At 39.6% G+C, this 22,129-nt stretch overlaps 2 protein-coding genes across 4 annotated transcripts in view; both read right to left on the reverse strand.

Annotated features, from left to right (window-relative positions):
• The window catches only part of wb (wing blister), a 43,915-nt gene extending 42,458 nt beyond the window's left edge, over positions 1-1,457 (reverse strand). Inside the window, exon 1 of the mRNA XM_065483606.1 lies at positions 1,217-1,457. Coding sequence (XP_065339678.1) covers positions 1,217-1,298 — 82 coding nt within the window. The 5' untranslated portion in view covers positions 1,299-1,457. The remainder of the gene's footprint in view (positions 1-1,216) is intronic.
• A 1,312-nt stretch (positions 1,458-2,769) lies between these two features.
• loaf (lost and found) overlaps positions 2,770-22,129 on the reverse strand; it is a 72,003-nt gene continuing 52,643 nt past the window's right edge. For 2 of the 3 annotated variants that reach the window (XM_065491292.1, XM_065491302.1), the window contains exons 5-9: positions 10,517-10,639; positions 8,496-8,672; positions 6,513-6,812; positions 5,672-5,714; positions 2,770-5,613 (exon numbers count right to left, since the gene is read on the reverse strand). In XM_065491292.1, the coding sequence (XP_065347364.1) occupies positions 5,601-5,613; positions 5,672-5,714; positions 6,513-6,812; positions 8,496-8,672; positions 10,517-10,639 (656 nt within the window). In that variant the 3' untranslated portion in view covers positions 2,770-5,600. The remainder of the gene's footprint in view (positions 5,614-5,671; positions 5,715-6,512; positions 6,813-8,495; positions 8,673-10,516; positions 10,640-22,129) is intronic. The other variant, XM_065491310.1, reaches the window with a different exon arrangement.

Raw genomic sequence — 22,129 nt, forward strand, 5'->3', positions numbered from 1 at the left:
GGGGGAGTTGATTTAGCCAAACAATGAGCACACTTGTTGGCGCGGCGACGACTCAGGTATGCATCCCGCCCGCTGCTGCTGCTGCCGCTGATGGCAACCACCCCCTGTCCTGATCGCTACCCCTACGTTCGTTTACCTGCCTTTAAGGCTCTTTTTCGCCCGCCACTCGGAATCCCTGGGGGATATTTACTTTATGGACGTTATTGTTTGGTGAGGTTTGTGAAACTTAGGCCTGTCACCGCGACAGTGTTTTCTAAACTTGTGAATGTGGTTATGGGTTCATAAATAATTATTTGATAGGTTGAACGCTTGATAAAAAGCTGGAATTTTAAAGCAAATAAAACGAAATGGCACAGATTTTCTTTTAAATGTTATCTTGACCGTCTGTTTCTATTTTTCTATGCTTGTTAATTTTAATAAATAGCTAGGTCATTTTTTCTAAAAAAATTTAAGATTAAAAGTTCAGCTTCTGATTCATAACCCGGAAGAATATTCACTTCCTAGGGGGAGGGTGCCTCTCTCTCTTTAAGTCAGATGCGCTGATTTTTTTTTGTTGGGAGAGATAAGTGTTTATTTTTTAATATTTTTTTTAGTCAAGATAAGCGTGCTAGAGGGAGGGCTCTATTAACACGGAAGTCTCTAAAAAGCCCATTTAATATGACGACCTCCGACGTTCAATCTTCCATTCTCATTTTGGTCAACAATCAAAGCGAAATCAAAATTGGCCAATGGCGTTCTTCAGGAACGTTAGATTTGAAAACCTTGTGCTTTTGAATACTTTTGTACATAGAAATTGACAGATGGAAGTCTTGTCAAACGAGACGAGCACGTGCTGTGCAACAACAAATCCCCTTTGATGCCGGCCTTTTAGAACACCCAGTGCGCAGTTCGAAAAAGGTTTTGCTGCAAAATCAACGATCGCACTAGATTTATGACTTCTATGGGTCGAGGGATGGGCATGACAAACAACTTAATGTTTTTTCAGCTATTCAGAGAGTTGGTTTTGTGCTGACCATTAGATTTTCTAGGAAAAAAATCCCGCCATATGTGGCATCCAAACTCTTATAACTTACAAACTGAACAAATTAATTTTTAAGTAAAAAATCGACGTCAGAATAAACTAATTTTGAAATTCATTTTTATTTCAACAAGAAACGAAAATTATAAAAAAAAATTAATGTCATTAGAGGGGGTAAACAGCGCCTGTCCCGCTCACCTTCTTTCCTTTGGGCGTCCACGCCGCAAATGACGACGAGCAGGACAGCGGCCAGAAACACGAAAATGCACTTGTTCCTCATTGTGAGAGCGTCCGAACGATGCACACTGTGGGATAAGTCGCGGACACTCAGCAGACACTCATCTCGATGATCACTGGACGCACGTGCTGGCCATGCGCGACGCGAGGGCCGTCGGTGCTGCTCCGGACGCGCTCACCTCACAATTCATCCACCTGCGAGTCTGTTGGACCATAAGAGGCCGGCTCACCGCGCCCCTCGACCGCCAACTCGCGTCTTCCCCTCCTCCCTTCCCGCTCCGCATCTTTTCTCACTATACACTTGATCCTTACACTGGCGAAGCTGGCTCGCCGCCGTCAGTATAGCGCCCGACTGGCTATCAACCTTCGCACTTTGGCTTATTCGAGTTATTGCAGAATTTATTTGTTTTAAATCAATTTATTTGAAGGGCTAGCTTAGGTTAATGCTACCATTAGCCGGTGACAAGGAGTATGAAATCCAAGAAAAATAAATGAGCTCATGAAACTTGAAGAACCTGAGTGGATCTTTTCGAAGCAGACAGCAAATAATATTTTCAACTTGATCGAGTGCAAAAATACTTAATTAATAAATGTTATTGTGTAAATTACTAGATTACTACACAGTTAAAGTGGAATGATACTGGGCAACAGTTGAAAATTATTTGAATTGTTGGATGCCATAAACAATTGATCGATAAACAATTTGTTCAACAATTTGCAATAATAAAAAAGGATCTTCCTACAGTAAAAAATTCAAATTTTGACAATTTTCTCCAAAATTTACAGTGCTTGAACATATTTTCTTGGCATATTCCGATTCCTCTCGTCGAGATCTGTCCAACGGTGTATGCCACTTATTGGAGAAACTCTTGGTTTTGAAATTAAATCGGATTTCAAGTAAGAAGACAGCCATTACCATATGAAAAGCACGGCAACTTTCCAGCCAATTTTCTCGAAAAATTATAGTGCTTCTTAGGTCAATTTAGGCTTTAACTGAATCCTTAGGGACGATTTTATGCATTGGCAACAAGAATTTTCCAGGCTTTTGCAGTATCATTCCTCTTGCAGCTCCGGCTTGCCATTTTTTGACATTGCTCTCGTATTTTTCGTACATATTGTAATATTTTGCAGTCATGATAATAAACATCAACGTTAAAAATAAGAGACGCAGATGATTTTTACCTATTTTTTTTTTTTTAATTTTAAACTTAACTGACCAAAAACTTATTTTAAATGAGATCACATAATGTTAGGAAAGCAGGACAGATTAGTAAAATCGTGTAATGCTTCACGTTGTCTACGAGGAATTTTTAAATATTTTATTCAAATTACTTTCAATCTTTTTATCCAAGAAACTAAAATTAAATAAGAAACAAAATGTAAGTACCATATACTAAAAATTGTATATAGATAATATAACAATAAATAAATTTAAAATAGCAAATTAATTATAAGCTCTTTATTAATCTATTCTTCTTTTATATTAGAAAGAGGTTAAAGTTAAAAACAAACAATTTTACTAAAGAGATGATTTATTTTCCATTCGCATATATATTCAGTATGACATATTGTGCTAGTCCGAATATTCCGAATTTGCTGGCCAGCGGCCGGCGTACTGCCGAGCCGTTTAGCCGAATATCTGACTTAAACTCATTCATCGTGACACACAATACATGGACAGGCTAGAGTGAATTTTCGCAGATGCTTGGCCACATTGTTTGCATACACGGAATTCGCATGTGAGTGAGTGAGAGTGTGTTGTTATACATGTCGAGTCATGAGTGAGACTTATGAATATTCACCGGCAGCGGATGAGTTAGGGGTTGCGCTGCGCTTTTTCCGCCGTAATTCAGAATAAACCGAAATTTATTTCGGGCACGTCCTATTGGCGCTGCAAGTGTGCCGGCATTAATTTAGATATGCAGATTTGATATTTATAGCATCCAGAGTGGGCTACGTTTTTCCCAAAAATGGACACCGCGGCGTCCGATAAGTTTCGAAATGCGATGATATTTGGTGCAAAATGAGCGGCAGCGCAGACGGATCCCGTCGAAAATCAATTTATTATTGCGGAGAATGAGAATCGAACAATATTGCGGCGTATATTCAGCTACTAACAAGTTCTTGTGCCCACGTCTCTCGTCGTATTATAGAAAATCATATGAAATATCATCTGTGAATGTCACGTTTGTATATTTACAACAACACTTATCTCCGCTAATGAACCCATACATTTACATCTCGATTGGTTTTTTGTTTGTTTGTTTGTTTGTTTGTTAAATATCCACCACACACGCGGTCACACTGAAAGCCTAGTTTTAGTCCATAATTATATCCTATTGTAGTTATAGTACTTTTCACGTTCGGTTTACATGATGCATAATATGTATGCGTACTTGTCCTTAGCCGATAATATTGTGTGTTTAGATCTGCGGGTAAATGCTCCACACACATACGCAATATACATATTACGTTTTAATTGTTAAGCTTTTACGCATATACATAGTTCATATATTTATAAGTACGATTTTGTTGTTGAGTGCTCACACGCTCATTCACGCTCACACTTACAATTAGAGTTAGCTAACTCTAACACTATAGGTCGTTATTATTTACGCTGAACGAAAATTACAAATGCCACAGTTTATAATATATAGTTTAATTCTTGTTATAACATATTCCTAGCTCTTTAATAAGTTTTCTATCCAGGGTATTCTCGTCTTCTCGTAATTTTCCACCGTGTCTAAACGTGTCTGTATTTTGTTTCTTTCGTCTAAATTTATCGCCTCGAAACCATTGTGTCTCTCAGCACGTACAACCGATAAATATGCGTATAGAAAAGTTTGTGTTCAGTGTGTCTACGATATTCCAACGTTACATCAAATGTGTTTGTGTGTTGTATAGGAACAGAAAGTTTTATTATTATTTTACGTTTAGTCCAGAGGAAGAATGCATGGTAACAACACGTCGTGGTCTATTCATCTGGCCTCGGGAAAACTATATAATCAATCGTATATGGAACGAGAGTGAGAGATAGAGAGAACGGTAGCAAGAGAGTAACTCTATCTGTTTCGATTAAGTAATTTCATTATGAACACTCGAGTTCTTCAGTTGGAGTTGAAAAATGGCTGCTTCGTAGTCATTTTGTTAACATTTTAACGAGAGAGCGTGTTTTTGTTTATTGCGCAACGCGATACATGCCGCATACTCGAGTTAAATCGTAATGATAATTATATTCTGCACGTTAAAAGTATTGTCAGCGTTGTTTTTTTTTTCTTTTACCTTTCTCTCGCGCGCTTTTTATTGATTCCCTTTCTTTCTTTCGTAACAGACAACAAACGAAACCAAATAACACGCACGCATCTGCATGGATTTGGATTAGCAATGACACACTATACAGTTAATCGACCGAATCGGAAATTCATGCGCTTCGAGAGATTAGCCCTCTCTCGAATTAATTAACAAATGCACATCGACACAATTATTATTTTTTCTCCGCGCTGCTGCACAATCAGACCCTTCAACAGGCACTTTTCTCGATTTTAATCAATTCCTCCGTACCCCTTTTAGTCCCTTGAAAATTTATTCGCGTTTGCTCGAATTTCCGCCGTTCTAAAAAGTTAGCGTGTCGTCGGCTAAATTTGTTATTATATCCAACACACGAATGCAAAATCGTCCTCTCGACAGGTAGTGATTTTTTTTAGTTAATACAAACATCACACAGTTGTAGTATTTCAATTTCTTTTGTGTCCAGTGATAGCATAATTTACACACAATTAAACGCCGCGCGCACTCACTTTCGTATTATTTGTCTGCCAGAGTAAAATATAATCGATTTAATGTATATAAACGGCTTTATCAAAAATGATATTATTTGTTCCGGCCTTGATATTTCGGTTCTGATATGAAACATTTTCTTTCCATTCATTCCTGTACCGTCTGCTGATATTTCATTGAAATGTGTGTGTGTGTGTACCATATGTATGTGAGTGCAGTCCTGAGATTGGAACTGTTTCTACGCGTTAAAACATGCTTTTCGAAAGTACAGGAGTGCGCCAGATGACTAAACACAAACCACAAATATATGTATCTATATCCAACATCGGATGAAACAGTATTTCGTGCTAAGACATTATCCGTAAACTATAATTATACTGAATATTTTGATCGGCAATGTTGTCGATTCGCAGTAAAAACTCCACTTTAAAAATGATGACAGTTGAATATGTGTGTGTGTGGCGTAGATACAAAACGATGATAAATCAGATTGCCATGCTGATTCGGGGTACTGTCGGAACCAACATGGACTTGCATTTCTTCTCCCTGTGGGCCTTGGAATCTCGATTCAACCTCGCCTTCTGAAACAATTACACAAAGGTTAGCTTGGAATTTTGAACTTGGAAAAACGGTCCTCACCTTCTAGACGAACCATTCATCCTTTTGGTTGGATGGCAGTTCTCTGGAATGAGAAATCGATTTTGTTTAGATAATCGCTCGATCTGGCCAATAAAATGCGGACGAAGTTAAAGTAAGTTGGGGAAGTGTAGGCAACCTGCTAGACAAGGCTGCAACGCCGGTAGTAGATATTTTAAGTCTTAATTTCGGTAAATGTAAATTTTTAATTATTTCACAAAATTAAGAAACAAATATTTAAATTTTAGACTATAGATCACTCGAGGAAGATAATTTTAGGACAATAATTAGCTACATTGCAATGTTGGCTTACACTTATCGTCAAAAACTTATTTTTTATTTATTTTTATTTATATTTATTATTTTCGAAAACTTAGAGTTTTAATTTTGGCTCAATCAGAGATAAATTAACCAGTGTTTTTATGATTTTCCTATCTCGAATTATTAAGTATCAATTCACTTAAAAACAGCTTAAAAAAATTGCTTGCAGCGGGGGCCAGATTCGTGCGACGCGCAGATGGAGGTATGGCGCGAAAAAACGGTCACGTGAAAATGCGCAAAAAGAACCAAGTTTTCGTCAATATTGTGACACAAGTTGCATTACTTGTACTAATTGTGTCTTTCGGGTCGTAAAAATAAACTCTCGACACTCATACGGCAATCCAAAGAGAGCTTTTTGCTTGCCACATTCAGACGCCATCTTGGATCTGCGCAGTGCGAACCAATTTTATCGCACATCTGGACCCCGCTGACAGTTTCAAATCTAAAATTAATTTCTAGTGATGAGATGTGAAGGCGATCAATATCCGTTTAAATTGACTTGTTGAAAAAATTAGGGCCATACCCGTCTGATCCGGCCGCTCTGACGCGTCCGGGCAGGTGGTGGGGTTGTCCCAAGATTCGCTGCTGTTGTTGTACCCGTGGGCCACAGGGAGAGGCAGGTTTCCCGACGGCAGGAATGAAACTCGCGGTCCCTCCTGGTGGTGGTGAAGCGGCCTCGCCATGGTGGCCGCCGTCGCGTAGTAGTTGGAGCCCATCTGTTGCTGAGAACGCGGAAGGGTGGCCGAAACGCCCGAATATTGCGCCGCCAGGGTGGTGTTGCTGTAGGCGCCGCCTGCCCCGTTCGACCCGTGCGTCTGCGTCACTAAAAGCACATACAAAATCACTGATCCTCATTCAGGCACACTCACGGCACGATTCAAGACCACCGCCAACACAACAGCCAGCATAGCATCGCATCAAAAGACAATCACAAATTATTTTTTATTAAATTTTAAGTGCTCTTTTAAAAAGTTTTGCATAATTTTGAACTATAGAATTTTTCAAAAGGTGCATAAATTTAAAATCCTGCGTTTGTGATTCATGAAGGTGTCAATCTAAATGGAGATAAAAATTAAAAACCATCAATTTGACCAGTTGCATAAACCCTTAGTGTCCGAAGCCGCCATCAGATGGCGCCACCGTATACTATCCTAATAAATTTAATTTTAAGGCACTTCCGTTGCGATTTTAGACCCAATATAGTTATCGTGCATTCTTAATTAAATATGCTCTCTTTTGACGTGCTGAACACCAAAATCGGTTCAGCCATTCGCCGTAGAAACGTTGGAAAAGATTTTTTATTCCGAAAATTAGTTTTTCACGACTCTACGGCAATTATTGTGAAACCGATTTTGGTTTTCAGAACGTCAAAAGAGAGCATATTTAATTAAGAATGCACAGTAGCTAGATTGGGTCAGAAATCGCAGCGGAAGTGCCTTAAAACTAATTTTTTAAGAAAGTCTATGGTTGCGCCATCTGTTTGCGGCTTTGAACACTTAGGGTTTATGCAACTAGTCAATTCAAAGCCTGGCTCTCTGATTAAAAATGACGTTTATCGACTCCTTTAAAAATGCGGCAATCAAAGTGGACGTAAAATAAAATTTATGTGATCTTGGCAAGCAGTTAAACATGTGCGATTATGTAGCTTTTTGATATTTAAATTTCACATGAATGAAGTTAATCAGGCGTTAAACCTTTGGGAAAAGAGGCGAAAAGAATTAAAATTCTTGATTTATTTGAACACAGTTTGCTTCTAAAATGATGCATTTGAGTTTAAAATCGTTAGTTGTAGATAATTCTTCTAAATTAGCCTGACATCTAAAATTTGTGTATTGAAATTAGCCACGGATTCATGTTTCCATGCGTAAAATACGAATGCAACAAGAACATTTCACTTAGGAATTTCAGTCGTAATTTAAAGAAAACACATTAATAAAGTAGGCTGATGACAGCAATGAACGATCAATGGACATCTTTTTGATGAAAAAAATCTGTTTTTGCATAAAAATGCTGCAATAAACAAACAAGAATTAATTTATTCCTTATTTGAAAAACGTTTTTAAACGCGCACTTATAGTGAAGAAAGAAAGAAAGAAACAGAGAGTAAAGGATCAATTTTAAATCTTTAGAGTGCCCACATTAATTCACCTCAAGAGGCCTTTAACTGACAAGACATCACAATCTTCTTATCTGTTTGAAATTATTAAAGTAACCTGAATCATTTTTATCTGTGATGGTACAAGAAAATATTTTTTAATCTGAATGAAATGTAAGAGATCATAAACTTTTTGATTTCACATTTATCTAGGGTTTTTAGACCAATCATAAATTATCGTTTATTTGGATTTTTAAATCAGGATTTGAAGACAATGATTCGTAAAAAAATAATAAGTATTTTGTTTCTGTAATATCACCGACTGAAATTCCCAAGTGTCCATCGCATAAATAGAAATTTGCGCGGGCACAGCGAGAAGCAGAAAGGAAAAAGACGGAGAGCGGCACTCACATGGATAGTCCGAGTTGGCCTGTTGTGCCTGCGGCCGGCGGTTGCTGCCCCTGAGGCGGCGGCACACGCAGAAGATGCAGCCGACACAGGAGATGCACACGATGAGGATGAGGCCGACGGTGAGCACGAGGAAGATGGGCATGCCGAGGCCGAGGATGGTGCCCATCTCGTGGCCGGCTGCGGACAAACGCGCATTCGTGTGTCACTTGCCGGGCTAATTTATGACCGCATTTAAATTACACACGACGAGCAGGGGTGCGCGCGGCAAGAAAAATGGGGCCTGCCTGCGTTTGATTCTGTAGGGGAAAGATGGATGATCCAATGAATGTCAAAATTATTTGGCCTGCGAGCCGTTTCGTGCGTGCGCCACGCGGGGGTTAAATTGTGGATTAATCTTGTTTGCCCGCCAGCCAGCCAGCCAGCCAGCCCATCCGGCCGAGGCCAGACGCAGACGGGCCTTTAGCGCCGCACTGGAAATATTTTCGCCCGCCGATGTTAATGAAGTCTGCCCGAAAATCAGCTAATAATTTGCAGCTCCGTCCTTCCTTATAAATTGGACAGTGCCTTTTCATTCCCTTATTTTAGCCAATTTTAATATTTATAAATCAAATTAACATTTCCAGTTCAATAAAATTTAAAAGAGATTGCCAAATTTTACCAGTTGCATAAGCCCTTAGTGTTCAAAGCCGCCAACAGAGGGCGCAACCATATACTTTCGTGATAAATTTAATTTTAAGGCACTTTCCGCTGTGATTTCAGACTCAGTCCTGCTACTGTGCATTCTTCTCTTAATTTTATTTCTTTTGACATGCGGAAAACCAAAATCAGTCCAGCCATTCGCCGTAGAAACGTTGGAAAAGTTTTTATATTTCAAAAAATAGTTTTTCACGATTCTACGGTGATTGGCTGAACCGATTTTGGTTTTCAGCACGTCAAAAGAAAGAAAATTAATTGAAGAATGCATAGTAGCAGAATTGAGACTGAAATCGCAGCGGAAGTGCATTAAAATTAAATTCTTAATAAAGTTTATGGTTGCGCCATCTGTTGGCGGCTTCGAACACCAAGGGTTTATACAACTGGTGAATTAACACTTCAAGCTCAATAAACTTTATAATAAATTGCAGAAATTGGTGTAATTTACTTCTACATATTTTTTAAGAAATTTAGAAAAACAGCCCTCATTTTTAGAGTCGGAGTGGTTTTTTAAATAGCTGTTAGATTTATGTCAATTCCATTAGCAGTTTAATCCCTCGTTCAATTAAATCTTTGTCCATAAATTTTTTAATACCCAAACCATTTTGGAAATAATTAGTTCAATTACTCTATCCTCAAACCATCCAAATAGATGTACGAGAAATCGAAAGGGAAAAATCGGCAAGCATAAAAATAATTAATGGCATTGAGACATACAAAAAATATCTTTATTCTCAGATGTAGGATTGAAATTAAATAAAGTGGGAGAGTATTTCACCAGAAAAGCTAAGCGGGTAAATTAAAATGTACTTTTAATTCAACTTGCGATTCACTTGTGAGTGTCGACGCGTCCATTGCCACGATTGGAGCGGCAAGCGAATCAAGTTGAGTTCTCTCTGGGGTAAAAAGTCGAGCTGCTAGAAGAAAAGTCGCCACAATAGTTGGCTACACCGAGCGAGAGAAATAGTGGAACTCGGTTAAGGCTGCAATTTTCCCATGCTCTCTTTCTCCTGCGTTCTGCTAATGGAAAGTTTATTCAATTTAAACTTTCGTTACATCCTCCGCAGCACAAATAGAGGCACGCTCGTGAGACTTGGAAACGAATGGGATTTCTCTAAAAGCAAAAGCACGCGTCGCGTCTCGTACCAACCAGCGCTCTAAATAGTGCATTCAATTCGGCTTTTGCTCCAATTTATCTCAGGAGATCGTCGCAAAGTTGATGCAATCGAAAAAAAAGGAACGGAAAATAAAAACGTCAAAATTGCCTTTTCTTACAAAGACTTTTTTTATTTTGGGTTAAATGAAATCAAAAATTCATGTTTCCTTACGTGGACATTTGTCACTGCCAGCTTCGTCTGAGTTGTCTCCGCAGTGGTTGACGTCGTCACACAGCAAGTCGGGAGATATGCAGAATTCTTGCACCTTGCATGTGAAGTCCTTGCAAGCATGTTCTGCAACAAGACAAGAAAGGCAATCGGTCATTCACTGGATTCTGTATTAAATTTGCCGCGGAGAAGAGGCGCACATATTATGCTAATGTATACGAGGGAAACGTCGCGCTGTTGGTGTCACGTCACTTTTTCCTCTCCGCTTTTTCACCCACTTTCCATTATTTCCCGTGACACTTCATTTTTTAATGTCACGCACCCGACCAACTCCGCGAGAGCAGAGTATATGTATTTTCACCCGAGCAACTCGGATTCCGGCTGCTTTTCTTTTTTGTTATTAATTAAATCAGACGACTGCACGCACAAAAGCGCCGAATGATGAATTGAACAAAACGCAAGGTGTAAAATTTATACCCTTTCGCTCTGAATTTTTCGATGCAGAAGAAAGAGAAACAACTCCCAGCGGTCGGTTCCCCTAACTAAAACACAAATAACTCCACGTGCCACGCAACTAAACTGATTAATCCCGCCTTAAATTTTAATTAAGGTGGATTCAGAAAAGCAATTAAATCGCCGCTGCTGCGAGAGCAAACGCTCCAGCGCACAGGGGTAGGCAGCGTGCGCGCCGAAAGTGCTCAAATGGTTGCATAGCTCGGCCGAGTGACTCGCATTTCTCGGTGCACTCTGGCATCTGGCCGCCGGGCACACGCGTCTCTGCAATCTTGCTCCCCTTTGAAACCGAAATTCGACAGGTTGGATCAAAATTACTTCCCTCATAAATTATGATCGCTTAATAAGTATTATTTGTCATTTAAGGGTTTAAAAGGTAGTGAGTTTTTGTTTTGCAGTGCACAGAAATGCACCACTGGTTTAAAAAAAAAACAGCTGGAAAAACGCACCAGTTTTGGGTTTTCCAAATTAAACACCTAGAAGATTACATTTCGCCCTCAAATTTTCTTGGAAAATCACGATTAGTATTAGAATTTTTGTCTTTTGGAGAAACCACTGGTTTTTTTACTGATTTTGTAAAAATTCCTCTTTTGGTTATCCATCATTAGACTTTTGATCTTCGTGTTTCGGAAAAATGCGCAAATTTTCATAAACACCCACAAAAAAACAGTTTCTTGCAATGCATTCCGAAAAAATTCTGGTGTTTGCGAACCCTGGTGAGTCGTTGATTCCAAGATTTAATCTTAAATTTCATGCGTGATTCCTCTTATTAAACTATTATATGACTATACGATCGAACATTAATGAGATTTTTTGCGATATAATGGTCATACATGAAATCTGAATATTTAAATAAAAATTATAAAATATATTTTTATAAATTAATATAGTGTATAATATTAAATAAATTAGTTTAATAAACAATAAATTTATTATTTAAAATTTTTGTTTAAAAAACAATATACAAAATAGATTATGAGTTTATTTAATTGAGGTCTTGGCTGTTTATTATAGTGTAGTTTGTCCTGATCCCGGCAAAATTGCGTAGCTTTCAACAACCAAACGCGAATTTCCTTGTTGCAAGAAAAGGTCAGCAATCAATTCGACAATGAAAATTTAGGTGTTTGTTGAACGTTGCGCAATTTTCCCGGGACCAGGACGAGTTGTAAGTCAAAGCAATTATTGTGCTTTTTATCTTTAATCATTATTAAATAATGCGCAAATGCAGAGTCAATTAGCACTAATTGACGAGCGCTCAAAGCTCAAAGCAGCAGACACATTGAGAGCGAATGGGCAGAGAGAGCAAATGCCGGAACTGAATCTTGAAGTGTCGTCTTGTGTGCGCTTAGGAATTAGTTAACAAAGCAGCGGCATTGTTCAAAGCGCGACGCGGCATTATGCATCTTTGCGAAAGTTAAAAAGCGGCGGCGGCGGCGGCGTCTGGCGCAACCTGGCTTGGCTTTTGGCTTTCTCCTGAAACGCATATTTATGCTGATTCGCGACTGGCAGGCGGCACGCATGATGGATGCCCCGCCATTGTGGCCGCAACAATGGGCGCTCGCTCCCTTCGGCTGTGAAAATCGTTGCAAATCTGGACATAATGGGGTTTATCCCGCGAGAAAAGATCCGATTTGCCTTCCGCCTCGCCTGGATTTCCTGCTCAGCCCCTTTCTGCCCGATACAATATATTTTTTATACATATAGAAGTCCTATTTCGAGCAAAGTTCACCCATTTTTTTCTAAATTATTTCTTTGAGTTTCAGGATTAATAGCAGGTCGTTTTTAGAAGTAATAAAAATATATTAAACTTCTATTAGAAAATCTTTAGTTCATGTCTTGGAATTTTTGGTAGGATCAGCGGGGGCCAGATGTGCGATAAAATTGGTTCGCACTGCGCAGATCTAAGATGGCGTCTAAATGTGGGAAATAAAAAGCTCTCTTTGGATGGCCGTACGAGTGTCAAGAGTTTCTTTTTACGATCCAAAAGACACAATTAGTACAAGTAATGCAAATTATGTCACAATATTGACCAAAACTTTTGTGACCGTTTTTTCGCGCCATACTCCACCGGACGCCATATCTGCGCGTCGCACGAATCCAGTCCCTGCTGGATAGGATTTAATTTAAAATCATTCAAATCTTCCAGAATCTCCTGTTTCGTAGATCTAGTAAAACTATTTTGCTATGTTTTTGTAATCCAAAGTCCGAAATAATTCCATTTTAAATTCAGCAACAACATTAATTTGCATTTTTAGACTGTTTAGTTATTGTTGACAAAGAGGTTTCATGGTGTTAGGGCATCATCAGAATTTCACAAGGGATTGCAGGAAACAAGCAGAAAGTTTTGTGGTCGCACAGGCAATCCGTTAATTAAGCAGCAGCAGGATGAAAAAGGCGACTGGATTCGTGACCAAGAAACGAGCAGCACGTTATTTAATTGGACGCAAACAAAAATAAACGTGGCTGCTCTCTTTTTCATTCTTTGATGACATAGACCGTCAAACTTCGCAGTGCATGCAAATTGAGTTTCTTCGGCGAAAAAAAAGTCCGTTTCCTTTCTCACGGGAGCGGAAGCCGGCCGCCCCCGCCGCTTTCCGCCTCTTTGTGAACGACTCTGAAAGGGTAGCTAATTAGTTTCGCAAATGCTGCTGCTGCTGCAGCGCGCGGCCAACTCAAACACGAACTATAGTGAAGGCAAGGGGAAAAGCAGCAGTGCTCTCGCTTTTTGCGCGCGCCCAATAATGATTATTCATCCTCCTCGCTGCTACTGCTGCTGCTGCTGCGGAAAAGAAACGGCGCACCTGCTCTTTGCTAGTTTAATTTAATTCGGTGCGGGAGCAGAAAAGTTCGTCGGCGAAAAAGTCCATCAAACTGACAATTTTCGCCACAGGAAATTGCTTTCTGCTGCGCTGAGAGTGCTTCACAGTTTCTTTCAGTCTGGCGTTGATGACTTTATAACATGTCTTTATAGATACAGTTTGGCCAAAGTTTTTTCTGCTTATTTTCGGTTTAGTTTCCCCCTGGTCCTTCAAAATAATCAAAGACGATACAGGAATAGAAGCAAGCAAGCAAAAAAACGTTGACTAAGGTAAGAAGTTAATGAAATAAGTTTTTATAAATCTACATTATCCGTAAAGTTTTTACTTTCTTTTTAATTTAATAGCAACCTCTTCTATTTTAACACTGACTTCTTAAAATAAATTGGGTATTTAATATTTAGTGATGAAGTCTGATGGGCTGAAGCAGCAAGCTGTTAACCTTAAAGATCCATCTAGGTTTATTTCTATTTGGAAGCAATTTTTGTTAATTTTCTTTCCTTTCATCAGACATATTATTTTTGTACAGTTTGTTTCATATTAAATTTTGATATAATTTTCTCTCCTGGTTGTTTCTGTGTTTCTTTACAGAAATATGAGTTATAAGTATACAGCCTTTTTCATTTGAGCGAGAGGAATAATATTTTCCAGCGAAAAAACGTCACGTGAAAATGCGCAAAAAGAACTAAGTTTTCGTCAATATTGAGACATAATTTGCATTACTCTTAACTAATTGTGTCTTTTGGATCGTAAAAACAAACTCTTGACACTCGTACGGCAATCCAAAGAGAGCTTTTTGTTTCCCACATTCAGACGCCATCTTGGATCTGCGCACTGGGAACTAATTTTATCGCAAATCTAGCTCCCGCTGATATTTTCATTCAAGTTATCAACAAACACCGAGAGTAGGTGGGGGTTGAAATTATTTATTCAAATATTCGCGAATGGTGTGACAGGTTCAACTAAAAGAATTAGTTTAAGTGAAGCAGCAAAGAATTGTAAAAATTGATACGGACGATTGTAAGCTTAGTGTTGCACGCATAATTGCGTTTAATAAATTATTCATTCATTCATCCAAATATTTGTCTCAGACTATTTAATCGGTTGGTGCTGCAGTGTTAGCCGCACGCATCGCAGACGAGCCTGTTGGCAAGTTGGCAGGCAATCGGGGGCCGAAATGAATGCAGCCGCAGCGCGCGGTCGCGACTGCGGCCCCGAGGCTGCGGCTCATTGCGATTCGTGCGGCATAATTCAGCCGTTGGCATAGTGTCACCGGCAGGCCGCTTTTTGCCCGCGCCTAATTATAAAGTGTTCAGCAAGAGTAATTAGCAATGCATCACAGGCGCGTCTCAGGGGCGTTGGATAAATTTGCGTGCGAGAGAGAGAGCGAGTTAAACCTGCGTTGTGGTCGTTGATAAAGTGTCTCTCTGCGTTTTGCTGCTGTGCTGTTGTCCGCCGCGCGTCGAATAACAAACATCTTGTTTTCCCTCGTTCTGCGGCAAATCGATTTTCATTCACTTCGGCTGCAATGGAGTTATTGTTGGCTGAAGCGTGTGCTCGACGCTATTTTCCCAACGATTCATGCTTGATGATGCGATTTTGTTTGAAAAATGTCTGATCCCAACAGCCAACAATAATATATAATAAATTAATCTTCGATTTGAGTGCGCGACGTCAAATTCAGTCATTTCCTTTCCTGCGATGAATTTTCGGAAGAATTCGAAATAAATGCCCTTCCGATTGATTTATCGAACACGTTTAAATTTAGTGAAATAGAACGATCCAAAAGTAATGATGGCGTAATATGTCTTAGGCTCTCTTATCACACGAGCAGATCTTTTGTGCGTTCTTCGCGCCGTAGAATTTAATTGAACTTCTCGAAATGGCTGCCGCCGTCTCCGCCGCTTCTCTTCTTTTGTTGACCTTTCCTTTTGAGGGTAACACAAAAGGCACCGACTGCGAGTGCCCTCTTAAAAATTCAGCCATTGTTCTAGCATCGGAGGAAAGAACGCCTCTCTTCATTCCGGTTCGAAACCTCTACTTTATGTCTGGCGAAACTCTCATTCCGCATAAAAAATCGCTTTGGAGCTTACGGTAAAAATGAATATTGCTTTTTTAGAACTTTATTTACCCTCGATTCTAATGAAATTCAAGATTTCTGGAAACTAATGCAACTGCAAATTTTTTATAAGTATAAAATTATTTATCTACGGAACAAACAAGGGAAATTATTTATAAAAATGCCAAATTTCTTCATGATTTCTCAAGTACCTGAACGTTACAAATTATCATTTTTTCACATTTGAAAGAAAAAAGTGGAAGTAAATTTTGTGATGCTTAAATGAATTTGGAGGCTGAGTGAAAAAACCACCCCGTGCTTTGACGTCCTTGAGATATTTTTTATCTGATCGCAGCTGACAAAACGAGAGGGATGATTATCTTCCCTCGAAAGTCGAAAGAAAAAGTCGCCGCAGGAGCAGGACGTGTGCTGTGCTCGTCTCGTTTACCGCAAAATCATTAGTCGCAAGAGCTGCTGAGCCTGAGAAAAAGCCTCGCCTCACTCGCTTGCCAAATCCTACGGCCTGCTCTCGCCTTTGACGATACTATTTTCCTTCCTTCCTTGGTTATATTTGCAGCTTACACACGACATCGAATTCCCATAAAGTGCGCGTCCAAAGAAATGAAAGCAGCGCCCCTCTCGTTGCATGTGTTTTGGAATAAGCCCCGTTCCCGTCCCCCCGGCTGCATATTCGTCTCCCGAGGAGTTTTTGGGCATTAAAAACATGTCGCAGCTTGACGTCCATTCCTCTTGAGTGCATTGAAAAATTGCATGAGCGAAATCGGGAATTTCCATCGAAGGTGTTTTCTGCAAGAGCGAACATTTCCTTCCGCAGACGTCAAGAATTGCTTTCTAATCATTCAAAAATAAATTTGAAGCTTGAAGAGGTAAGAAAATTTACACGGTATTTGGTTGCTGATAATCAATTACATCAAAACGTAATATTTATTATCTTCGCAGCTCATATTATTTTTTAACAAATTTTAAATTAGCAAAAAGAACGAAATGCTTTGAAATCTAAAATTAAATTTGATATGCTTGTACATTCTGATATTTAATAAATATGTGGATAAGCTTCCAGAATTTTTTCTATAATCTTTTGATGGAAGAAATGCATTGAGATCGATAAAATTTTTGGTAACGTTTTTAGATTTTGCAAATTTTTTGCGATTTTTTTAAATGCATTGAAGATTAAAAAATAGGAACTAAAGGTGTTTGATAATTCAGCTCTGCTTAGTTTTGAAAAATAAAAATAAAATGTACTGTGTGTTAGAAATGCAAACAAAAAGTATCCCATTCTCAGCGCTTTACAAAAACTGTTTCAATTTCTTGTGGGCGGAGCTGTTCTAAATTGATTTTGGTCGGCTCAGGCTGATTGAAAAAAAAATTAAGGGCTTGGCACGTCAGCCTTGCATGCCGGCGACGAGACAAGCAGCGCAAAAAGTCGAGCGTGGAGATTAGAGGCATCGGGAGGACAAAGGGATGCCAGCAGCCGGCGTTTTTACGCCCGCGACGTCGAGGAAAGGTCTGGGCGGGCGGTCGGTCGTGATTTAGGGGTCCAAGGTGGAGATTGCGGAGTGTAAATCTGGCCGGAATGAAGATAGCCACCGGAGGCTGAGCCGCTACAATAACGTATTTATGGTCGGAGCGAGCCGGCCGAGCATGTCGGACGGTTCGGCTCCGGTGGCCGGGCGCAGCCAGAGAGAGCTGACCGACCAGAAATGCCCTGGCACCCACCGGCCGGCCAGACAACCCGCACACGGGCCGCTTTGTTCCCCATGCAAAGTTTCGCCAAAGCCGACGCGGATCTGCCAGCCGCATTCTTTCCCAGCATTTTTGCAGGTCAAATTTTGGCTCGGGCTCTGAGGGAAAATTTGAATTCCAGGAGGAACCACAAATATTTACATTTTTGGCGCAAAGTTTATTTAAAAAATTGAGAAATCCAGCAAATGAAGCAAGAAGTTGAAGACGTACTCATGTAAATTAAGTTGTTGCTAAATTTTGGAAGATAACAAAACAAAAAAACTTAAAAATATATTTTGTTTCAGCAGTTTATTGAAAAATGTCTGTGAAATTGATACATAGAGGTTAAACGAGAGCTTTATGTCTATCTCCTGCACTTTAAATTAGCTTTTCCCTTCATTAAAATTAGTTCAACTATGTATGTGTTCCTGAATCAAATTTAATCACTATATTTTAATACCTATTAATGCTCCAGGTTTTGAAACTTAAATAAACATGATTACCTCGGCTTAGTTGGTTTCATTTTAATTAAAAGTTCATATTGTAAAAATTGGCAACAGTTCATATCTAAAATAGGCGACTAGCTTTATGCCGCATTTCTTTTGCTTCGGGTTTTTATAATAAAAATAAGGCTTGAAAACGGACAAAAAGATACAATTTCAAGATAGGGGTGGCTTTTCATATGAAATAAATTTCCCAAAACACGTGTCAGGACTAGCTTGACGTCTGTTGTCAAAAAGCGTTATCAAACCTTTGAGGAATAATCGTCGATCCCCACCAAATAAAAAAAAACGGTGCAGATAGCACTCTAATTTAAGGAAAAAGCGGAAGAGACGCGCGAAAGCTTTGCCCGCGGCTCACGTCAGCCAGCCGAATATGACGTGAAATCAATTTCCTTGCTGAGTGACAAACTGAGCCAGATAATATTCAAAATCCGCAAGGAGAGGCAGCAAAGTTCAAAGCGTTTGTTTCATACACTGCGGCGGGCTCGGCTGCTGTCACAAAAAATAATTTGTCATCCTCTGCTCTTAACGAACCCCATCCGCCGCTCGTACACGGACAGGTACGCGACGGCGACGACGACAACGACGACGACGACGACGAAGGACCCGCGCACTTTCAAGCTTGTCGTCGGATTTTAAGAGTGGCAGACAACATCAAGTAGTGCAACCACGGCTGCCTTTGTTCGCCAAGCAGCCCGCTCGCAGCCCCTTTACCTTTAACCCTTCAGTCAAGTCAGCGCCCCCGAGCTCATCAAGAGGTCCACGAATAAAATCGCAAACTGCAGAGCGAGCTTATCAAGCAAATGCAAAGACGACACACTCTACCTCCGACGTTGACAACAACTGCATTGCATACATAAGATATTAATTTTTTTTAAAAAAAATAACAATTTCTTTAAAAACGTTGCACGGAATGGAATTGTCTTAAAACTCTTAGGATTCGACGTTGTAGTTTTTCGATAAATTATTTTGAAATCAATTTTGATAGAGACTCACTGGTTTTGGATTTTTTTAAACGGAGTAGGTGGGATTCTATGAAAATTAAAATTAGAGCGTGGAAGCGGTGTCATAATTCATAGGAAAATCGACGATTTTTTCAGGCTTTATCGGCTAAAGATATGGTAAATTTTCGATTTGCGGTTTTATTAATATTAATTGCAACTCATCAAGTTTTTAGATAGTGTCAAAATCAAAATGCATACAAAAACCATGATATGTGTAAATTTGAAGGCACAGAAAAATTTTCAGCTCTTGGTTTTTCACATTCCTATAAATTTCTTTGTTTTTCTCAGCTAAAAAAATAACTTAAAAATTACACAAATGGTAAGTTCATTTTGTCTGTTTGTCTGTAGCGTGATTTCAATTAAATGAAGGCCATCTAGAGTCAGTTAGTCACTAACAATAAAACAAACTATTATTCAGTACAAATAATTCCTATTTCCTATACCCCCTGAAAAATTTAATTCATGCCGTTTTTTGATTTCGTTCTGGTTCCGGCAAAATTGCACAACTTTCAACAACCAAACGCGAATTTCCTTGTTGCAAGAAAAGGTCAACAATCAATTCGACAATGAAAATTTGAATTTTTGTTAAACGTTGCGCAATTTTACCGGGACCAGGACGATTTGATAATCGCCCAGCCTAAAATATCTTTTAATATGTCAAGCCTCGGGGCATAAAGGTTTTCACGTGCGTGGATTTGATCATGTCATCATGAGGGTGTCGGCATACATAGGGAAGGCGGAATCTGCGCATCTCGCGTCTCGATATATAACAATTTTTGCCGAGTCGCTCGGATGCGTCGTGAGGGTAACGAGGTCGGCCAGGCTCAATTCAGCGCATGTAGTTCATGCCTCGGCACAAAATGAGATGGGACGAGGCGCGAGTAGGCGTCGGGGCTGACGTCACATACGTACACCTACCCCGTCTAAATACCAAAAGTCAATCAGTTTCTGCAGCCACGTGGCCGCAAGATCCGCCGCTCGCTTTACCTTCCCGGAAATTGCATTAATCACGCAACGAGACAAATTTAATTTGCAACCACGCGAGAGCGATCTGCAGGTTGTGCGTTCGCGCGGATTAAGATTGTTCCGCTCAGCGATTTTTCCGCTTGTTTTGCGGTCTCTCGCTCCAGGCTGCCGTTGAATTTCATGCCAACGGCTCTGAGATTTAATTTGCCGCCTGTTGAATCCACCGGAGGAACAGATTAGATCGTATATGCTTAAGAAAAATGCACGAAACGCCATCACACTGTCACTGTCGCGTTTTTGACAAAAAGAAGGGGAGTTCCAAAAATTATTTTTAACTTTATTTGCTAAGGAAGATGTGGATTATGGTGTTGGATGTAAGAATATTGGGTTATAAGGCTAAAAATGTTTCCAATGAGCGGCATTATACACATTTACAAATTTGCAACGTTAGTCTCCATGATTAAAATCGTATTTTTTTTCGCTAAATAATATCCCACATATACTAAATTTAATATAGAGCAACGTAAGGAATTGAAATCAGCCAGGAAAACACGGTTTATCCGCGTAAATTGCCGGGAAAATATTCCTAATCTGAATTTCATCTCATCTGTTGCTTTCACCTGTCTTGATTTTTTCACATTGTGGTGTGGAGCGTAGAGACAAATAGTTTCTAAATTACACAAACAGTGTATTCCTGTGCACATGACTTAAAATTTTCCAAAAATCACTATATTCATGACTATCACTATATTTGATATGAGTGTTACGAAAAATACCACATTCAAAAAGTGTCTTGCAATAAAAATTATTCTAAGATAAGCTACAAAACTTTGCAAAACCTAAACTGTGATAATTTTATAGTGTGTACGCAAAGTGCGTTCAATAAAATTATCTATTCTAAAAATAGAGAGTGACGCACACGCCCTTAGAACTTCGACGAAGCGAAATTCCAGTGGAAGGATGACGCCGAGCAAGCATAGCGCTCTGTACATAATTCGCGAGCTGCTGTGTTTGTGTGTGCTTTGTTGTTAGAAACTAGCGCGCATCAGCAAAAGCTCGACGGCATCATCTGCATAGTTGCTTGCTGGAGCAGCGCGCATGGAATATCATAGGTCCGCAGAGATATATCGAGAATGTACATACACACACATATACACACGTGTCGCATTAATTCGTCGGGACGTGCAAATGTGCTCACGCTCCAATTGCGCGAGGAGCAGCCAGCAGCCGGCTCATGATCAGACGACGCCAACCCGCGCGACTCCCAGATTAGATTGCAGCCATTCAGCCGCCGATCTCGTTGCTTTCGCTGATTTGCTGCGTACTCAGATTCCGCGTGCCGATCGAGCGGAGAAAGCAAACATCGTCGCCACAATTCGTCTTAGCTTATTGATTCGCGCATCGTCGTCAAATACTAATTATATGTACATCGCGAGTGCGTCGTACCCTCCCAGGCTTATTGTAATCCAAGAAAATCACCACTTTTCACTCATTGTTTTATAACAAATAATAATGTGATAGAATGGTTTATTGGACACAAACAACGGTGTACAAATAATGAAGCACAGCAAATTCAGAACCTTTTGTATGAAGTAGCCGGGGGAGAGAGACGTCGGTTTTGTAACACAATCCAAGAGGTGGCACAATTGCAATACGCACGTTTGCAATTATCTTAAACTTCTAAATGAAAACATTTGTTGGTACAAATTAAGAAATGATAGCCATGGAAGGAATATCTAAGCAGCATCGATCCTTGCTTAGCATAGCCGGAGTTAAAGAGAATTTGGAATTGATGCACGCGCAGCCTTTTAATTATTTTCAAACTTTTCATCGTCGATCGTGTTAGAACTTATTTGTTTTTTAAGTCCGTAAAAAAGAAATCTAATTGAATAAAAACATACACCAATCATGAATTCACCATTTGCATAAACCCTTAGTGTTTGAAGCCGCAAACAGATGGCGCAACCATAGACTTTCTTAAAAAATTTAGTTTTAAGGCACTTCCGCTGCGA

Source organism: Cloeon dipterum, chromosome 1 (assembly GCF_949628265.1).
Source record: "Cloeon dipterum chromosome 1, ieCloDipt1.1, whole genome shotgun sequence".
In the NCBI taxonomy this organism is placed as follows: domain Eukaryota; kingdom Metazoa; phylum Arthropoda; class Insecta; order Ephemeroptera; family Baetidae; genus Cloeon; species Cloeon dipterum.